The 22473-nt window shown below is 40.3% G+C and overlaps 1 protein-coding gene across 2 annotated transcripts in view; it reads right to left on the reverse strand.

Annotated features, from left to right (window-relative positions):
- LOC100914984 (zinc finger protein 454-like) overlaps window positions 1–21443 on the reverse strand; it is a 388067-nt gene extending 366624 nt beyond the window's left edge. Inside the window, exons 1-3 of one of the 2 annotated variants that reach the window (XM_031964040.1) lie at window positions 21174–21443; window positions 20037–20175; window positions 18740–18866 (exon numbers count right to left, since the gene is read on the reverse strand). In XM_031964040.1, coding sequence (XP_031819900.1) covers window positions 18740–18866; window positions 20037–20069 — 160 coding nt within the window. In that variant the 5' untranslated portion in view covers window positions 20070–20175; window positions 21174–21443. Of the gene's footprint in view, window positions 1–18739; window positions 18867–20036; window positions 21148–21173 lie in introns of those variants that run through there. The other variant, XM_031964039.1, reaches the window with a different exon arrangement.
- Window positions 21444–22473: the final 1030 nt, after the last annotated feature.

Genomic DNA, 22473 nt, shown 5'->3' on the forward strand with positions numbered 1-22473 from the left:
GACCTGCAGCCAGTGGGGTCTGGGTGCAGATCTGCCTTGGGACCCCTGGAAGCCAAACCCTCGCCCCTCCCTATGCCTCCGTTTTCTCCCCTGAACCACTTGGTACCTGGAGCAGCGAGAGTCTTCTCCCCCCCCCCCCAGCTGAACAATGGATGACCTGGAGCCGCCCCCTCCCGCCCCGGGCCTCAGTTTCCTCTGCACCCCAAGGTCACAAGCGCCCCCCTCCGGGTCTGTGAGGATCCCTCATGGGTTAAGGGCCACCCCCTTGACCCCAGTTTGTACCAGCCCCAGTCCTTCGTTTCAAGAGAACCTTGAGGGTCTCCACGCTCTGATGGAATCCTTACAAAGTGTTAAGTCATTAGAACTGACAGAGACAATAATTGTCTAACCCAGCGGGGCTCAGCAGGATTGGTCACGTGATGGGCCAGAACTTGGACCGAGGACTAAGTGGAACTGAGGAGACAGCTGTGGAGGGCTGCAATATTGAATTTAGGGTCAGGACTGCTGAGCCTTGGGGCTAACTACTGATTGGACAATACTCTACGGGCCTAGGCTTGGAAAATGCTCCTTTCCACAGTCCGCACTGGCTCAACGATTGGTGTATAGCGGATTGTAGGCGGGGCTTGGAAAATGCTCCTTTCCACAGTCCGCACTGGCTCAACGATTGGTGTATAGCGGATTGTAGGCGGGGCTTGGAAAATGCTCCTTTCCACTGTCCGCACTGGCTCAACGATTGGTGTATAGCGGATTGTAGGCGGGGCTTGGAAAATGCTCCTTTCCACTATCCGCACTGGCTCAACGATTGGTGTATAGAGGATTGTAGGCAGGACTAGGGGGTGGAGCAAAGCTAGCCAGGCACACACTCTCTGCAGTAGGCGAAGGGAGAAGGCGCTGGTAGAGATTCTCTTCCATCCCCTTCACTTCTACCCCTAAAGACCAAGAATAAAGACAGACATTTGCTTATCCTGACTCCGGCTGATTCTGGGATGTCCTGGGTGCTAGTGCGTTTGTTACAGACAACGGTTAAATCTAGCTTAGCACTGATTTAATCCTACAACAAATAATGTTTCCCAGTGATATAGTGATTGGTGTATACTCAGTGTACAGCATATAAGCAAGAAGCTCTCAGGGCCAAAGAGCACTCTGGGAGAGACACAGAAGCCCACTCTTGGAGGCAGAGACAGAGTCATTCCATATTCCACCTTTGCTGGCTGGAGACATTCAGAGGGAGCTAGGGGCTCAAGGACTGGATTTTAACTCCTGGCTATGTTTGGAGTGATTATTACTCTGAACTGAAACTAAGGCTGCCTCCAGAAAACCTCCCCGAGAAACCTGCTCTCACAGAGAACCTTCATATATTACAAAAAAGAAGAGAATACCACACTCTTCAGTACCATTTTTTCCCCTGCTGCAGAATTCTACATGTATTTTTAAATTTCAATGTTATATTATTTCTTCTAATTACATGTACATATAGTTCTCAATATTCATTTTTGTAATATTTTGAGATCCAAAATTTTTTCTCCTTACCTCCCTTACTTTCTACCTCCTCCTCCCCCAAAGCAAACAATCTGCTTTGTATATGTATATGTATGTACATGTATAGCATAGGCTATACATGTACAATAACTTTAAGCAATTTTAATACGTCATGAGGTGAAAGAAACATTTTTTCAAAAAGGAAAAAACACAACAAAAAAAATTGAAAATAGTATGTTTGGATCCACATTCAGTCTCCACAGTTCTCTCTCTGGATGTAGATGGTATTTTCTATCCCATGTTTATTGGAATTGTTTTGGGTTGCTGACATTGTTGAGAAGAGTTAAGATTATAGCTGATAATCACATAATTTTTTTTACTGTTAACAATATTCTGGTTCTGCACATTTAACTCCGCATCATTTTATGAATGACTTTCCAGACTTTTCTGAAATCAGCCTAGTCATCATTTTTTAGGACAATAATATTCCATTACACTCATATAATATAACTTATTCAGCCATTTCCCAGTTGATAGGCATCTACACAATTTCCAATTCCTTGCCCCTCAGAAAGAACTCTTTCAAAAATTTTTGCCCATATGAGTCCTTTCCCCTCTATTATAATCTCTTTGGGATATATACCCAGAGTGACACTACTAGACAAAGGGATATGCAGAGTTTTATAATCATTTTGGGCAGAGTGTGGATAATATTTTCCATTCTAAATTCTTCAGAATCATGGTGGATCGCGCTATTGGTCAAAATAGCTCAGTCATTCAGAGTTGATCATCATGCAATGCTCCTGTTGTATACAGTAGTCTCCTGATTTTGCTCACTTTACTTTTCATCAATTCATACAACTCAGGGTTTTTCTGAAACAATCATGCTATTCCTATCTTTTACCATGACTGTGTTCCATCACAAACTATGCCATAACTTATTCAGTTATTTCTCTTTTTGATGGAAAATATGGATATGATGGAACAATTTCACCAGGAAAAGAAATGGTTTTTACCTTGTAAACAGGACAAATGCTATCAAATGTAAAGAAAGGAACACTCAGATAACACAAAGCTATTCTGCAAACCTTTAGAATTCACAAGATAGAATATGTTCTAAATAGAAAAGGAGCCCCAAAATGACCTACCCCATAAATGTGATGTACATTCAGTAAGAAAAGAATATTCAGAAAAGGCCCTTGAAAAAATCCAATACTCATTCCTATTAAAAACACTAGAGAGTATATGAATAAATGAAGTTTTCTTTAAAATGATCAGTAGCATCTACTTAAAACCATCAGCAAGCATCATATGCAATGGGTAAAAAATAGAACCATTTTCAATAAGATCAGGGATGAAACAGGGTTGCCCAGTACCACCATTAGTATTCAATTTTGTATTACAAATATTAGCAAAGCAATAAAAGAAGAAAAAGAAATGAAAGGAGTTAGAGTAGGTAATAAGAAAATGAAATTATCACTCTTTGCAGATGATATGATGGCATATTTAAAGAATCAACTAAAAAACTACTAGAAACAATTCACAACTTCAGCAAAGTTGCAAAATACAAAATAAAGCCACATAAATCATCAGCATTTCTATGTTACTAACAAAGTCCAGCAGCAAGAGATGCAAAGAGAAATTCCATTTAAAAATAACTGTAGATAATATAAAATTTGGGAGAGTCTACCTGTCACGGAAAAGTCAGCAACTTTATGAACACAATTACAAAATTCTTTCCACTCAAATAGTCAGATCTGATAAATTTGAAGATTATCAAGTGCTCAGGGGTAGGCAGAGCTAATATAATAAAAATGACAATTCTACCTAAATTAATCTATTTGTTCATACCAAACTCCCAAAATATTATTTTACATAGCTAAAAATAAATAATAACAAAGTTCATCTGAAAGAACAAAAGATCAAGACTTTCAAGGGAATTAAGGAAAAAAATTGCAAATGAAGGTGGCCTTGCTATACCAGACCTAAAACTATGTTATAAAGCAGTGGTAATCAAAACCATTTGGCACTGCCTAAGAAATAGAGCAGTTGATCAGTAGAATAGGTTAAGTTCAAAAGACACAATAAACAATGACTCTAGTAATCTGGATTTTGATAAAAACCAAAGATCCCAGCTTCAGGGATAAGAACTCACTATTTGATAAAAATTGATGGGAAAATAGGAAATTAGTAATGCAGAAACTAGGCATTGACCTGCACCTAACATCCTATACCAAGATAAGATCAAAATGGGTGCATGATTTAAAAATAAAGGGTGATACTATAAGCAAATTAGAACTAAAAATAGTCTACCTCTAAGATCTGTGAAGAAGGAAGTATTTTATGGTCAAAGAACTAGAGTATATTGCAAAATAGGTAATTCTGATTACAATAAGGTAAAATATTTTTGTACAAACAAAACCAATGCAAACAGGATTAGAAGGGAAACAGTAAACGGAAAAATAGTTCATATCCTTGGGTTTTGAAAAAGGCCTCATTTCTAAAATATATAATTGACTTATATTTATAAGAATACAAGCCATTCTCCAATTGAAAAATGGTCAAAGGATATGAACACAATTTTCAGCTAAATTAAAATCATTCCCAGTCATATGAAAAAAAAGCTCTAAATCACTATTAGTCAGAGAAATGCAAATTAAGACAACTCTGAGGTACCATTACTCACCACTCAGATTGGCTAAAATAACAGGAAAAGATAATTATGAATATTGGAAGGGATGTGGGAAAATTGGGACACTAAAACATTATTGGTGGAACTGTAAATGGATCCAATAATTCTGGAGAGCAATTTGGAATTATGCCCCAAAAGTTATAAAACTGCATACCCTATAATCCAGCAATATTGCTACTGGGCCTGTATCCCAGAGATCGTTAGGAGGGAAAGAGACCCACATGTGCAAAAATGTTTGTAGCAGCTCTTTTTGTGGTGGTAAGGAACTAGAAACTGAGTTGATGCCCATCAATTGGAGAATGGCCAAATGAGTTATGTTATATAAATGTTATGGAATATTATTGTTCTCTAAATGATCAGGAGGATGACTTCAGAGAGGCTTGGAGAGACTTACATGAATTTATGCGAAGTGAAGTGAGTAGAACAAGAACATTGTACACAGCAACAATATTACTTGATGATCAAATCTGATGGATGTGGAGAGGTGATTCAGGCCAGTTCCAATGATCTTGTGATGCAATGAGAGGATTATGGGGATTGCATCTGGATCACAATATAGTATTTTCACCTTTTTTGTTTGCTTGCATTTTGTTTTCTTTTTTTTCCTTTTTGATCTGATTTTTCTTGTGCAGCATAATTATGGAAATATGTGTAGAATTGCACATGTTTAACATATATAGGATTGCTTGCTGTCTAAAGAAAGGGGTAGGGGAAAGGAGGGAGAAAAAATATAAGGTTTTGCAGGGGTTAATTTTGAAAGCCATCTATGCAGGTTTTGAAAATAAAAAAACTTTAAAAGAAAAAGAAAGAGGGGATGGGGGAGACAGTGTTCAAAACATTCCTAGAAAGGAAATCAGACTGGCAAAAACCATTTGCTTCTCAAACCTTTGAGGTAACAAAAGAACAGCACACAGAACTACCAAGTACAACTAAACTACAGATTGATTGAGAATTGTTTCTTTGTACACATATGAATACAAAGGTGAAAGCACATTAAAAAGAGTGGGAGAATAGGATTACTACTCCTCACACCACCCTTCAGAAGAATTGAATGGATTTTGTGGAACTAAATTTTAAAATGTGATAAGGCATAAAAAGAAGGAAAAGGAACTCACTGAGGGTATGTGAGGTACCTTAATCAAGTAAACGGCTAACAAGGAAAGGAAATGTAATCCTGTAAATTCCTGGGATTAAGAAACATAAATGAGAATAGCTGAAGAGAAACAAGAAAGGACATAAAAGGGGAGAAAGGAGGGATACCTTATTTCAAAGTTATTGATTAAGGAACTTTTGGAATAAGGAATATTTTGTTTCCTTTTTTTCTTCTTTTTAATGGTATTTCATTTTTTTCCAATTACATGTAAAGACAGTTTTGAACTTTCATTCTTATGAGAGTACTGAGTACCAATTAATTGGGGAATGGCTGAAGAAATGGGACTATATAAATGCTGTTTATTATTGGAGTGATTAAAAACAATAGGATTAAAGAGAAAAATTATTATGTACATAAGGATTATTGCATAAGATAGAATTGGCGATGTGTAATGAGGTCCCTTTTGTTGAGAGTTCTAAGAAAAGGCTGTGTGATGGCACAAAGCTTCTGAAATTGTGGATCTTCCAAATTAAAAACCCCCAATCAAATACTAAATTGGAAATTCTAAAATTAAAAGGAGAAATTAAAAATATTGAAAGTAAAAAAACTATTGAACTAATTAATAAAACTAAGAGTTGGTTCTATGAAAAAGCCAATAAAATAGATAAGCCTTTGGTAAATCTGATTAGAAAAAGGAGGGAGGAAAATGAAATTAGTAGTCTTAAAAATGAAAAGGGAGAACTTTCCACCAATGAAGAGGAAATTAGAGAAATAATAAGGAGTTATTTTGCTCAACTTTATGCCAATAAATTTGATAACCTAAGTGAAATGGATGACTACCTCCAAAAATACAGACTTCCCAGACTAACAGAGGAGGAAGTAAATTGCTTGAATAGTCCCATTTCAGAAAAAGAAATAGAACAGGCAATTAAACAACTCCCTAAGAAAAAATCCCCAGGACCAGATGGATTTACATGTGAATTTTACCAAACATTTAAAGAACAATTGGCCCCAATGCTATATAAATTATTTGATAAAATAGGGAATGAAGGAGTCCTACCAAATTCCTTCTATGACACAGACATTAGATACCTAAACCAGGTAGGCTGAAAACAGAGAAAGAAAATTATAGACCAATCTCCCTAATGAATATTGATGCTAAAATCTTAAATAAGATATTAGCAAAAAGACTACAGAAAATCATCTCCAAGATAATACACTATGATCAAGTAGGATTTATACCAGGAATGCAGGGCTGGTTCAATATTAGGAAAACTATCAATATAATTGGCCATGTTAATAACCAAATTAACAAAAACCATATGATCATCTCAATAGATGCAGAAAAATCATTTGATAAAATCCAACATCCATTCCTATTAAAAACACTTGAGAGTATAGGAATAAATGGACTTTTCCTTAAAATAATCAGCAGCATCTATTTAAAACCATCAGTAAGCATCATATGTAATGGAGACAAACTGCAACCATTCCCAATAAGATCTGGAGTGAAACAAGGTTGCCCACTATCACCGTTACTATTTAATATTGTATTAGAAACGCTAGCTATAGCAATAAGAGCTGAGAAAGAGATTAAAGGAATAAGAATAGGCAATGAGGAAGCCAAATTATCACTCTTTGCCGATGACATGATGGTATACTTAGAGAACCCCAGAGATTCTGCTAAAAAGTTATTAGAAATAATCCACAACTTTAGCAAAGTTGCTGGTTATAAAATAAACCCACATAAGTCATCAGCATTCTTATATATCACTAACAAAATCCAACAGTCAGAGTTACAAAGAGAAATTCCATTTAAAGTAACTACTGATAATATAAAATATTTAGGAATCTATCTGCCAAGGGAAAATCAGAAACTTTATGAGCAAAATTACAGACCACTTTTCACACAAATTAAGTCTGATCTAACCAATTGGAAAAATATTAAATGCTCTTGGATAGGGCGAGCAAATATAATAAAGATGACAATATTACCTAAACTAATCTATTTATTTAGCGCTATACCAATCAGACTCCCAAAAAACTATTTTAATGACCTAGAAAAAATAACAACAAAGTTCATATGGAAAAACAAAAGGTCAAGAATTTCAAGGGAATTAATGAAAAAAAAATCAAATGATGGTGGCTTAGCTGTACCAGATCTAAAATTATATTATAGAGCAGCAGTTACCAAAACTATTTGGTATTGGCTAAGGAATAGATTAGTTGATCAGTGGAATAGATTAGGTTCAAGGGATAAAACAGTCAACAAATATAGCAACCTAGTCTTTGACAAACCCAAAGATCCCAGCTTTTGGGATAAGAACTTACTGTTTGATAAAAATTGCTGGGAAAATTGGAAACTAATATGGCAGAAACTAGGCATTGATCCATACTTAACGCCGTACACCAAGATAAGGTCAAAATGGGTTCATGACCTAGGCATAAAGAATGAAATTATTAATAAATTAGAGGAACATAGGATAGTTTACCTCTCAGACCTGTGGAAGGGGAAGGTCTTTATGACCAAAGCAGAACTAGAGATCATTACTGATCACAAAATAGAAAATTTCGATTATACCAAACTGAAAAGTTTTTGTACAAACAAAACTAATGCAGACAAGATTAGAAGGGAAGCAATAAACTGGGAAAATATTTTTACAGTCAAAGGTTCTGATAAAGGCCTCATTTCCAAAATATATAGAGAATTAACTCTAATTTATAAAAAATCAAGCCATTCTCCAATTGAAAAATGGTCAAAGGATATGAACAGACAATTCTCAGATGAAGAAATTGAAACTATTTCTAGTCATATGAAAAGATGCTCCAAGTCATTATTAATCAGAGAAATGCAAATTAAGACAACTCTAAGATACCACTACACACCTGTCAGATTGGCTAAGATGACAGGAAAAAATAATGATGATTGTTGGAGGGGATGCGGGAAAACTGGGACATTGATGCATTGTTGGTGGAGTTGTGAACGAATCCAACCATTTTGGAGAGTAGTTTGGAACTATGCTCAAAAAGTTATCAAACTGTGCATACCCTTTGATCCAGCAGTGTTACTACTGGGATTATATCCCAAAGAGATTATAAAGAAGGGAAAGGGACCTGTATGTGCACGAATGTTTGTGGCAGCCCTTTTTGTAGTGGCTAGAAACTGGAAACTGAATGGATGTCCATCAGTTGGAGAATGGCTGAATAAATTGTGGTATATGAAAATTATGGAATATTACTGTTCTGTAAGAAATGACCAACAGGATGATTTCAGAAAGGCCTGGAGAGACTTACACGAACTGATGCTGAGTGAAATGAGCAGGACCAGGAGATCATTATATACTTCAACAACAATACTAGATGATGACCAGTTCTGATGGATCAGGCCATCCTCAGCAACGAGATCAACCAAATCATTTCTAATGGAGCAGTAATGAACTGAACTAGCTATACCCAGAAAAAGAACTCTGGGAGATGACTAAAAACCATTACATTGAATTCCCAGTCCCTATATTTATGCACACCTGCATCTTTGATTTCCTTCACAAGCTAATTGTACAATAATTCAGAGTCTGATTCTTTTTGTACAGCAAAATAATGTTTTGGTCATGTATACTTATTGTGTATCTAAGTTATATTTTAATATATTTAACATCTACTGGTCATCCTGCCATTTAGGGGAGGGGGTGGGGGGGGGGGTAAGAGGTGAAAAATTGGAACAAGAGGTTTGGCAATTGTTAATGCTGTAAAGTTACCCATGTATATATCCTGTAAATTAAAGGCTATTAAATTAAAAAAAAAAAAAAAAAATGAAATTGTGGATCTTGACTCCATAAGGGATCAAATAACTGAATGGGGGATTTGTAAAAAAATTGGAAACAGTAAAAGTTATTACAAGATTTATTTCTTTGAGTAAAAATAAACGAGCACATGCATCTCATTAGTATGCAAATTTCCTTTCTTCTTTCATAAATAATAAAACATACCTAAAAATTCTTTTAAAATAAATTCTATTATATTTTATTGTCAGTAAATATTTGATTTGTATACTCATTTTATATACAAATATACCTGAGGTCATGTGAGCAGAAAGTAAGATAATCTCTAGCTAAAAGCCTTCCCACACTGAAGTCATAGGGAACCCCCCAGAATTATTTTTATAATACTGAAGATGCGCTGATATTCATGTAAATGACATTCCTTATTCATGACAGTGATGAAATTAATATCTAATATGAATTCTGAGATGGGAAATAAGAGATGCTTCTTGCCTGAAGGCATTACCACCTTGATAATATGCATAAGGTTCCTCTCTAGTATAGAACCTCTTTTAGTAAAATATTCAAAGAGGTAACTAAAAGCTCAGTTTGTCTCAAGTATGAATTGTTGTTGCTTCCTAAGAGTGGAGTTCAGTGTGAAACCATTCCACATTGATAACAGTTATGTTTCTTCTCAGTGTGGACTTCTTGAAGTCCAGGAATGCTGCAGCTCTGTCTGGGAGCCTTTCCACGTTGATTACATTCCTAAGTTTTTACCCAACTATGAATTCTCTGATGTAAAGCAATTTCAGATCAGTTGGATCTGAAAGCCTTTCCACATTGATTATATCCGCAAAGCTTTCCTCCAAGATGGATTTTCTGATGTTTAGCAACACAGGACCTCTGTGTGAAAACCTTTCCACATTGATTTTATCTCTTTAGCTTCTCTCCAGTGTGGATTTTCTGATGTGCCTTTAGATTATACCTCTGTGTGAAAGCTTTTCCACATTGATTACAAACAAAAGGTTTCTCTCCAGTGTGGACTCTCTGATGTTTAGCAAGGCGGTAAGGGAATGTGAAAGCCTTTCCACATTGACTACATTCATAAGGCTTCTCTCCAGTGTGGATTTTCTGATGTGCGTAAAGATTAGACCTCTCTGTGAAAGCCTTTCCACACTCATTACACACAAAAGGTTTCTCTCCAGTGTGGATTCTCTGATGTTTAGCAAGACAGGACCTTTGGGTGAAAGCCTTTCCACACTGATTACAATCAAAAAGGTTCTCTCCAGTGTGGATTCTCTGATGGACAGCAAGGTGGTAAGGAAATGTGAAAGCCTTTCCACATTGACTACATTCATAAAGCTTCTCTTCACTGTGGACTCTCTGATGTTTATCAAGACTGGATCTCCATGTAAAAGCCTTTCCACACTGATTACAATTAAAAAGTTTCTCTCCAGTGTGGATTCTCTGATGTTTAGCAAGACGACACCTCCATCTAAAAGCCTTTCCACATTGATTACAAATAAAAGGTTTCTCTCCAGTATGGACTCTTTGATGTTTATCAAGACTGGACCTCCATGTGAAAGCCTTTCCACACTGATTACAATAAAAAAGGTTCTCTCCAGTGTGGATTTTCTGATGTACAGCAAGTTGGAAAGGGAATGTGAAAGCTTTTTCACATTGACTACATTCATAAGGCTTCTTTCCAGTGTGGATTTTCTGATGTGCATTGAGTGTATAGCTATGTGTGAAAGCCTTTCCACATTGATTACAAGCAAAAGGTTTTGCTCCAGTGTGGATTCTCTGATGTTTAACAAGAAGACACCTCCATCTGAAAGCCTTTCCACAAAGATTACAATAAAAAAGGTTCTCTCCAGTGTGGATTCTCTGATGTACAGCAAGGCGGTAAGGGAATGTGAAAGCCTTTCCACACTGACTACATTTATAAGGCTTCTCTCCAGTGTGGATTTTCTGATGTGCATTAAGAGTATAGCTGTGTGTGAAAGCCTTTCCACAATGAGTACATTCATAAGGTTTTTCTCCAATGTGAATTTTTTGATGTGTATTAAGATTAGAGCTCTGTGTGAAAGCCTTTCCACATTGATTACAAACAAAAGGTTTCTCTCCAGTGTGGATTCTCTGGTGTTTAGCAAGACGACACCTCCATCTGAAAGCCTTTCCACATTGATTACAATCAAAAGGTTTCTCTCCAGTGTGGACTCTCTGATGTTTGGCAAGATGACACCTCCATCTGAAAGCCTTTCCACATAGATTACAATCAAAAGGTTTCTCTCCACTGTGGATTCTCTGATGTTTAGCAAGACGACACCTCCATCTGAAAGTCTTTCCACATTGATTACAATCAAAAGATTTCTTTCCAGTGTGGATTTTCTGATGTCTAGAAGTCTCCTGGGAGTGAAAAGGCTCTATTTCTTCACTGAAGCATTTGCTATATTTACTATCCTGAAGATAATCATTCCCTGAGGAAATTTTCTTACAATGATTTAGGGTTGAAGACTGTTCAAATCTCTTTCCAATTTCAACAAGTTGACATTCACTCTTTGGATGTTGATCTGCCTTGACATTAGAACCATGGATTACTTTCAACTTGAAGTCACAGGAACCATCAATCATGACTCTCTGCAGATCACATTCTTCCACAAAAATTCCCAGCTTTCTAGTTAACTCACTTACTTGGAATCTGGTCTCTACATCTGAAAAAAAAAATACACAATCAAATATATACACACACAGACACAGACACACAAATATATGCAATATCAATCATTACTGAAGACTTATGAATCTCATAACTTTCTCATCACCAACCTAAGTGCAGGAAAACTTTCTGGCTGTACTCTTGGAGTTCACATTAGTATTGAGTAGACTATGTCACTCTAAGGAAAAGAGAAAGGAGGTAAGAGTGACAAAGGAGATGTGCATCACAAAGGGCTGGTCCCATCATGGACTTACTCAGAGCTAAACAATCCCATTCAACAAAAGCGGCAGCTACAAGGCAGCAAGACCATCGGACTAAGCATGAACAGATTAGGACGACTCAGTGGGAGATGAGTTTGTTCCTCATTTCAAGGGAAAGATATGTCAACATGTAATTTTCAACATTGCAGCAGGCGAGAGCAACTATCACAGAACTGTTGTACAGTCCCATATCTGGACCAGAACACTTTTAGATATCTAATTGATTTGATGAAAATGATGGGGAAATTCAGAAGAAACTAAATAAAAATTGAAGACTCTATAAAGTTTACAAGTAAATTATTGCATCCATCTCTAAGAAGGTAGTGTCTAACTCCACCAAAAGTTAAGTGAAGCAAAATTTAGAGACATTCTGAGTCCAAGGTTCTAGACTAAGTAAGAGTGCACCTGAAATTAGTTGTCCTTTATAGGTTTTTATTGTTGTTGTTTTGCTGATAGTAAAAATCCAAAGCACTTTTATGATGTTCTGAAAGCTATTTATGGGTCAAAGACCTAAGGTGTATCTCAACTACTCAGTGCTGATAGACCCACTCATTAGGGATAAGGACATGATCTTAGAAAGATTCATTGAACACTTCCAGAATTTATCGAATATCATCAAACACTATTCAAAACACTAACCATTTATTACTGATTGTCCTTAACCCCTCTCTAGTCATTTCACAACTGATGGGTATCTCTACAATTTACAGTCCTTTGTTACCAAAAAGAGACCTATTATAAAATTTTTTTGCAATATATAAGTTCTTTTACTTTTTCCTTCATCATCTTGGGAATCAGACCTAAAATTCACAGGGACTGATCAAGTGGTACACACAGTTGTACAACTTAGCACAATTTCATATTGTTCTCTAAAATGTTGGATCTACCAATACTGAGTTAGCATTCTAAAAATGGCATCTTAAGCTTGTTTTAATTTGTAATTTTCTAATTTAATGCTCTAAAGATTTAGGACATTGTTTTTAAGTGACTACAAATTATTTGGATTTTTTCATTGGAAAATTAGTTTTTCCTATTCTTTAGCCATTTATCAACTGATGAATAACTTGTATTCTTATATATTTTAAAAAGTTCTTTATATATTTGAGATGAGATCTTTTATCTGAAAACAATTTCCTACTTTTCCTTATGAACTTGAGTAAATTGTTTTACAAAACTTTTTCTTTAGATATTTGAGATGAGATCGTTATCTGAAAACAATTTTCTATTTTCCTTATGAATTTGAGTAATTTTTTTTACAAAACTTTTTAAACTTAGTGTTTGAAACTGTCCATTTTATACCTCACCATGTTCTTTAATAGTTGTTTAGTCATAAATTCTATACTTCTTCATAAATGATAGTTAATATGCAAAAATATATGTACTTTAATTTCTTATGATATCTAATTTACATCTTGATCATGTATCAATTTTGACCTTATCTTAGTCAATGTTATAAGATTGTGGTCTATGCCCAGTTTCAGTTTTATTGTTTTCTAGCTTTTTCCACAATTTTTCCATAACCATAATTACCAAATTCTGTGGTAATTTCCACATTACCAAATAATGAATTCTCAACACAAAAACTTGTCTTTACTTTTCAAACACAAAGTTACTCTAAACCAGGGGTCCTCGACATTTTAAACAGGGGGCCAGTTCATTGTCCCTCAGCCTGCTGGAGTGTCAGACTACAGTAAAAACAAAAACTTTGTTTTGTGGGCCTTTAAATAAAGAAATTTCACAATCCTGGGATAAATGTCCTCAGTTGCCGCATCTGGCCCATGGGCCGTAGTTTGAGGACCCCTGCTCTAAACATTTCATGCAAAGTATTATATATCTACAAAGTATGATAATCTACTTTTTTAACTCTCAGTCAATTCCAGATAGGGTTAATTATTCATTTATTATTATTATTAGTTTAGTTTAAAATTTTTTATTTATAGTATTTTTAATTCCTGGAATAAAGCAAGCATTTCCATAACATGGTATAATAAAAATGATTGCATGTGAAAAAACAAATCAATTCTGTATTAAATTTACAATAGTTATCACATAAAATTTTAATTCCCTTTTTTCTTTTTTCCTACACCCCTGCCCAAAAGATGACTACCTTTAGACATCTTTTTTTTTTTTTTTTTTTCCTGAGGCAAATGGGCTTAAGTAACTTGCCCCAGGGTCACACAGTTAGGAAGTGTTAAGTGTCTGAAGCCAGATTTGAACTCGGGTCCTCCTGACTTCAGGGCTGGTGCTGTATCCACTGCAACCTAGCTGCCTGCATATTTTATTATTAAAACAATACTGCTGTTATTGTATACAACATTCTTTTAGGTCTGCTCATTTCACTTTTCTTGATTTGGTACAAATCTTTCCATGTTTTTCTAAAATCACTGAGCTCATTATTTATAGTGCAGCAATGTTCCATTAAATCATATACCAATAGGTAATTAGCTTTAAGTGCTTGGTTGTCTGATTCAAGTGCATCTATTCAGAGTTTCAGCCCTTTGCAATCCTTTGATCATTTATCAATTGGGGAATGACTGGTATTCTTCTAGCTTTTAAAAGATCTTTGTATTTTTAAGATATGAGATCTTTATCTGAGAAACTGTCTACAAATGATTTTACTCAATTTGTTCCTTTTCTTCTGGATGTCAGCTACATTTGCTTTATTTATAAAAATTCTTTGAATTTGAGGGAATCCAAAATTTATTCATTCTGCACCTCACTATGGTCGGTCCTTTGTTCAAAAATTTTTCTCTTACCCATAAATTTGCAATAAATACCATATCCTTCAAAGTGTTTCATAAAACCTTTTAAATCTAGATCATGTATCCATTTTAACTTTATCTTGAGAAAGGGTAATATTGGTAAATGCCCAATTTTCACCATATTTTTTTCCAGTTTTCCCTACAATTTTTATCAAATAATGAATTCTTATCCCAAAATCTTATCTTTACATTTCTCAAATACCAGGTTATCAAATTTGATACTGTAAAAGTTATCTACTCTGTTCCATTGATTTACTTTCTATTTCTTAGTAAAAAATAGTTTTGATAACTTTATAATAGAGGTTTAAGAGCCGATACTGTTAAACCTCTATCCTTAACAATTTTTTTTTCATTACTTACTTTGATATTCTTGGTGTTTTTTCTTTCAAATTATTTTTATTATTTTTTTAGATCAATCAATTTTTGGAAACTGAATTTGGAAGCTATTGAATCTATAAATTTAGATAAAATTTATCATAATGGTTCTACCTATCAAGAACAAGTCATTTTCAAATTAAGACAACTCTAAGATACCACTACACACCTGTCAGATTGGCTAAGATGACAGGAAAAAATAATGATGATTGTTGGAGGGGATGTGGGAAAACTGGGACATTGATGCATTGTTGGTGGAGTTGTGAACGAAACCAACCATTCTGGAGAGTAGTTTGGAACTATGCTCAAAAAGTTATCAAACTGTGCATACCCTTTGATCCAGCAGTGTTACTACTGGGCTTATATCCCAAAGAGATCATAAAGAAGGGAAAGGGACCTGTATGTGCGCGAATGTTTGTGGCAGCCCTCTTTGTAGTGGCTAGAAACTGGAAACTGAGTGGATGTCCATCAGTTGGAGAATGGCTGAATAAATTGTGGTATATGAATATTATGGAATATTACTGTTCTAAGAGGTTTGGCAATTGTTAATGCTGTAAAGTTACCCATGTATATATCCTGTAAATAAAAGGCTATTAAATAAAATAAATAAATAAAAAAATAAAAGTCAATCACATGCCACCTTCAAAAAAAAAAAAAAAAAAAAAGAATATTACTGTTCTGTAAGAAATGACCAGCAGGATGATTTCAGAAAGGCCTGGAGAGACTTACACGAAGTGATGCTGAGTGAAATGAGTAGGACCAGGAGATCATTATATACTTCAACAACAATACTATATGATGACCAGTTCTGATGGACCTGGCCATCCTCAGCAACAAGATCAACCAAATCATTTCCAATGGAGCAGTAATGAACTGAACCAGCTACGCCCGGAGAAAGAACTCTGGGAGATGACTAAAAACCATTACATTGAATTCCCAATCCCTATATTTATGCCCACCTGCATTTTTGATTTCCTTCATAAGCTAATTGTACAATATTTCAGAGTCTGATTCTTTTTGTACAGCAAAATAACGGTTTGGTCATGTATACTTATTGTGTATCTAAGTTATATTTTAATGTATTTAACATCTATTGGTCATCCTGCCATCTAGGGGAGGGGGTGGGGGGGTAAGAGGTGAAAAATTGGAACAAGAGGTTTGGCAATTGTTAATGCTGTAAAGTTACCCATGCATATAACCTGTAAATAAAAGGCTATTAAATAAAAATAAAAAAAAAAAAAAAAGAAAAAGTCATTTTTCTTGAATTGTTTATATTTAACTTCATTTCTATACAATTTTAAAAAATATTTATAGTCATGTACTTCCAGGGGTTAGTTTGGTAGGTAAGTTCCAGGAAGTTTATATTGCCTAGACCAATTTTGAATATGGTATCTTTTACTATTTCTTCTTGCACAGCTTTATTGATGATTATAGGAATGCTGATAAGTTATGTCACATTACTTCATATTCTCCTCTGCTAAAGTTATTAAACAATTAAACAAAGTTTCTTGTTGAGTCTTTTCAATATTCCAAGGATATCATATCTTCAAAAAGAGTTTTATTGCCTCATCCTCTATTCTGATTCCTTCTGCTTTTTTCCCTCATTTCTATTTCTAGGATTTCCAATAGAATTCCCAAATAGTATCCATGATTGTAAGCATCCTTGTTGAACACATCTTTCTAGGAAGACTGCTAATTTACCTCTATTACAAATAATGCTTGCTGATGGTATAAGGAAAAAGCTACTTATATTTCCAAGTGTTTTTAATAGAAATGAGTGCTGTGGATTTTCTTTCTTGTTTGGATTCTTGGCTTAGGTAGCAATACCATTCTTGTTTCATAAAAGGAGTCTGAAATATGCCTTCTTTGCCTGTAATTTTAAAATATTTAATGCTGGAATCAGTTGACTTTTAATATTAGGTAGAATTCTCAGGGACATCTGTCTAATCCTTGTGTATTTCCTTGAGAAGTTCATTTATGGCCTATCCAATTTCTTTCTCCAAATTCAATTGACTTAGGTATTCTATTTTCTCCTCTGTTCACCCTATGAGAATAAGATTTTACCACATGCCCTCCACTTCTCACCTGTTTCGTCTATCTCAGTTCTTCTTTCAGGACTTGTTTTAATTCCTTCATTTTACCTCTCCCCATCCAATATTATTTAAAAAAAAAAAAATTTTTTTTAAGAATTAACTCATCATATTCAACTGAATCCAAGGTTTGCTTTCAAACTACTCCAGTAATGATGACATTTCTACATATAAAAAAAATCAATAGTTTGACCTCATTGAGCCCCTTATACCTCCTCTTTAATATTTACCTCATATTTTCCCTAGATTATCTATGTCTAATTTTCAATTGAGTTCTGGTCTTTTTGTCATAAAGATCTGAATATTTTTCCATTTATTGTATGACCTTTATTTTTCCCCCATTCAGCTTTGCTGGGTAAATCATTTTTGGTCAGAATTTCAGCTTCCTTGCTCTATAAAATACAATGCCCCAAGCCCTGCAGTCTTTTAATTTAGAACCTTATTTTTTATCTTGATTTATTTTATCAGTTTTTCCTCAGTCATGCCTATTTGATATCTCTGAAGACTTTTTAAGTTTTGTCCAAGGACATTTTTAGGGCTTTGAAATAGGAGTGTAAATCTTGTAAATTTTACTTTATTTCTTTGAGTATGGACCCAGATTGTCTCAATCCCCAGAGTAGCTATTATGTTCAGGTTTTCTCCTTTGCCACATCATTTTTATTTTTATATTATTTTATTCTAAACCACTTATTATTATTATTATCATTGTCAGCTCTCTAGCCCTGATTTTGGTGGGGAGTCTTCAGGTCCTTCTCACCATCATTTGCAGAGTTCTCTCGGGGCCCCACCCCTGGGCCCTCCCTAGTACCCCTGAGTGCAGGCCAGGGCTCTGTCCCACTGTCCCAGGCCAGGCTCCCTCTCCCTTTGGTCTGCAGCCACAAACCTCAGCTGGCTCCTCTGCCCAGTGAGTGAGACCAGGGTCTCTGCTCTCCTACAAGTGCCCACAGCCAGCAGGGTCCCTATCCCCTCTCTCCTCCCAGCTGTGGGCTGGTTCTTTCTTGGCCACAGGTTAGGACTGATCTGCTCAGCACAACAGGCCCTGTTCTAGCCACAACCTGGGGGCCTTCCTTCCTCCCTTTCCAAGCCCATCACCCACCCACCCTCACAGTCCCAGAGGGGAAAGCTGCCCCATGGTCTGCTCTTCTTGGACTGATCAGAATCTCCCTGCAGGTGTTGGCCCTTCATGTGGGGCCAAGCTCCACCCCAGGGGGTCAGGGCCTCCCCAGGGACCTGTCCAGATGTTTCAGCAGCACAAATTCTGGACTTTGAACCCTCTCTGCTGGTCCCAGGTCACATTCGGATGGTTTTTTCTTGTGTTTTTGGCACTCTAGGAGAGCCAAGCATTTCCTGCCCTATTCTCCCTTCTTACCAGAATCCCCTTCCATGGTTTTTAGAGTGATGTTTTCAGTGAATTTGTCAGATACCTGGCCTGGGGATGAACAAGGCAACAAGGTCAGCCCCCTGACTGAGGGCCACTGATTGAACTTGAAAAGAAAGGAAACGATCCTTACCCAGGGACAGCAGGTTCTGGACACTCTCCAGCATGACCTCCTTGTACAGCTCCTTCTGAGAAGGGTCCAGGAGCCCCCACTCCTCCTCGGTGAAGTCCACAATAATGTCCCTGAATGTCACCAACTCCTAAACCAACAAAAGTCACTGATTTAGAGCCAAGAGGCACAATTCATCTCTTCCAACCCTCATCACCTTAGAGGAGGAAACTGAAGAAGGGATGGGATTTGCCTAAAGCTTCAGAGAAGCTTTAGGAGGGTCAGAGCCAAGAGCTGAAGTCAGTAAGAGCCCAAGGGAATACTGGAGAAAGCATTTTCTATTCGAAATGATTATTATGGTGGAATTTTAAAAAAAGCTGGAAAAATGTCTTACTAGACGGCTGCTCGCAGCGGCATTAGGGAGAACATTTGGGTCTATAGAAGGTGTGGAGGAAAGAGAGACCAGATCATGTGAGATTGCTCCTCACCAGGAGTGTCCTAAGTGAGGCATGAAGAAGATTCTAGGAAGAGTTTGGCAAGTCCTGTGCATTCGGGGTGGGAGAAGGGAGGAGGAACCTTAACAGTGATCACTGAGGAGAGAACAAAGATGCGCTTTTCCAGGAGTTCCGTCATTTTGGAGCAATTCTAGCTCGTTCTTATAGATCAACATCTGTTCCCTTTTTAAAAAATACATTTTGATTTCTTGTTAAAACACCTGATTTATGTTCTACTTTTAATCTATATTTGGCTTTTAGTTTCCTTTATTTGTATTATTGACTTTTTGAGCCATTAGATAATTTGTGATTATTTTCCCTAATTTTTTTAGATTCTCAAGAATTAAAGTTTCCCTTTTCCCGGCATTCCCTTCATGGGCGTTCTTCCCTGCGCTGCATTTATTCGCAGCGCAAACCATCCCTCTGGGAAGGCCTTTTCTGGTCCCTCCCACATCACGGGGGTCAGAACAGCCCCTTCCCCTGCTCTCTCGCTCCTTTGTGGCCCCGTTTCCCACCAGAGAAGTCGGAGATGGCTCCTCTTCTCCGGACAAATACAGCAGCTTCCTCTAAAACGGGGCTCAGGGATCGGGCCACGAGCTCCCCGCCGTGCGCTGCCCGTCCCGGCCTCCACAACCCCCCGCCCCGGTGCCCGCCCGCTTTCCCCTGGGGCCCTGCCCGACGCCGAAGCCGAGGCAGCGGCTCCAGCGTCCCCAGGCTCGCTCAGCCAGCTCCACCCACTGGGACATCGGACGCCCCCGGGAACGTCCCCATTAAGGGCTCCCCCTACAGAGAGTCCCCTGAACACCTGGGGGGGGGGCTGCACTCACCTGGGACGGGGGGCTCCGGCTGCCGGGGGCCATGTCTCTGGTTCCGGGCGAGGGTGCTCGGCCGGGCCGGGGGGGGGGGGGGGGGAGCCCAGGGAGGGAGGCCGGCTCTGAGGCTCCTGGGCGCAGGCTGGATGCGGACCTGCCCACAACGAGAGAGATGTCAGGGCAGGACAATGGGGAGCGGCGCCCCCCGGGAGGGTGGCAGGGAGGGTCAGGCCTGGGAATGACCTGGCTCTGAGCAGGAGGACGACTTGCTTCTCCCCAAGCTCATGTCCCTGGCCCAGCGCCTTACAGAGACCGGGGCCCCCGGCGGACTGAGACCAGGCAGAGCCTCAGGGCCCCCCGGGCCGGCGCTCGCCTTCCCCTGCTGCCAGGAAGGGGCGCGCAGGTCAGGCAGCCGTGACCCCCGGTGGGGACGACGCCCCGGGAACTCGGGCGCGCCCCTGAGACTGCACTTGAGGAGGAGCAGCCCCGGGAGTCTGGGGGGGGGAGCCCCCGAAAGCGGAGCCCGGTCTGGGTCACACACGGACCGACGCCCCGGACCCCCGGGAGGGAAAGAGGCCAAGCAAGGGGCAGAGCCGGGCAGGGAGCCCAGACTGTCCTCCGGCCAATGGGGGCTGGCGGAACGAGCGGCACTTAGGGAGCTGCGGCGGCACCCGCCCGCCCGGGAGTTAGTGCTGGGCAGAAGGGAGCTCCCGGGGAGAGTGGGAGGGGCTGCTCCCTGCCCTGGCCCCTCCCCCCGACGCACGCCGCCAGAGGCCGTGCCCGCGCAACCCTGGGGGCGGGGGAGGCTCCCTCTCGGGGCTCCCCAGGCCGACTCCCGGGATAGCCAGCGCCGGCCCCTCCCCCAGCGCAGCGCAGGCACCCGGGGCCGGTCCCACGGTTCCGGGCCCCGCGCCACGCGGGCTGTTCCACTTCTGCACAGCTCGTACTCGCCGACACCCTCGTGCACGCGCAGCCCCCCCACTCTCAGACCCTACACACCCGCACAAGCTTCCCGGGGCTCGGCCACGCGAACTGAGGACAGCGGGAACCGGCACCAGGAAGGGGGGGGGGGTCCCGAGTGGGGGGGGGCGGGGAAGCGGAGCCGCGCCTGCGCACTGATGCCCTCCTCCCCTCCTCCCCTCCCCTACTCACCCAGCTCAGGAGTAGGAAGAGCAGAACCAACCCTGCCCCTCCCCCACCAGGAAAAGTGCCCCTTGAGTCCTAGAGGAGGCGGGGCAGAGGCGGGGTTGGGCGTGGCAGCGAGGTATTCTGGGACTTGGGTGTGCACGTGACCAGGGTTCCTGGGCTGGGTAGGGGCCCTCCCCCCAGCCGCCCGTCTTCTACTTCCGGTTCGGTTCCTGCTCCCCATTCCTTGCCCTGCTTTAGCTTGTAACCTGGGGGTGGGGCCTGTGCTCTGTCAGACCCCCGAGAGTTCAGGCCGGCACCGGGCGCATAGTAGGCGCTTAACGAGCGCCAACGCCCCGGGAGAGGCGGTGCCGTCCTCAGCCCATTCTTACACTCAGGGAAACTGAGGCAGAGGCTGCTTCTGCTCAAAGCCCTGGAAGTGCCCCAGTGCCTCTTGGCTTCGGAGGTGCGGGGGGAGGGAAGGGGGGGCCGGGATCCAGAGGCTTGGGGTGCCGGGGGCAGAGTGCTAGGCCCGCAGCCAGGGGGCCTCCAACTCCTGGGAAACGCGCTCCCCTTGCCGCGCCTCCATGCCTCAGTTTCCCCACTTGCACACACGTGACCCTGGAACGCGCCCGCCCCCGGACCATGTGGGACCCGGGTGTGGCCCCTATCCCCCTCACTTTCCTCACCTGGGTGACCTACGCCCCGGGAGCATTCCCCTCGCGCTTTGTGCCTCAGTTTCCTCCTCTGCACAGGAAGGTCACAAGCACTTCATCTGTCCGGGAGGATGATCCATTAGTAAGCTGTGGGGGGCCCCGGTTGCTAACGCCCCAGCCCCCCATTCCAAGAGAAGCTGGGGAGCTCTGGGCCCCCCTTCCCATCAGGCCGAGGACCCCGGGCCCTCTCTCGGGCTTGCCGTGTCCATCTCTTGGCGAAGCCGTGGTCCCAGTCTTGGAGGGCCAGTGGCCTGCCCCGCCCCGTCTGCCTCCATGTCGAGCTGCCTCGCTCTGGCCCAGGATCATCAGTTGCTCCTCTGTAAAAAGCAGATAATCCAGCGTCCCCCTCTCCGCCTCGCGGCGTGGATGAAGCCCACGTATTGTTCTGGACCTCCCGGGCCCCCCTCCCTCCACGGTCCAGTCCCAACTCCCATTAAGCCAGACTCCTCCTGCAGAGGTCCCGAGCAGCCTCCCCCGCCAGGGCCTCTTAGGCCTCCACACTGCCTCTGGTGTCTCCCCCCTCCCCCCACACCAGGTGGTATCTCCCCTAACTTCACTCTGCTTCCCAAGCCCACTTTTCTGTACGGCCAAGTAACTTTTGGGGAAGCCGA

This window comes from Sarcophilus harrisii, chromosome 3 (assembly GCF_902635505.1).
Source record: "Sarcophilus harrisii chromosome 3, mSarHar1.11, whole genome shotgun sequence".
NCBI classification, from domain to species: domain Eukaryota; kingdom Metazoa; phylum Chordata; class Mammalia; order Dasyuromorphia; family Dasyuridae; genus Sarcophilus; species Sarcophilus harrisii.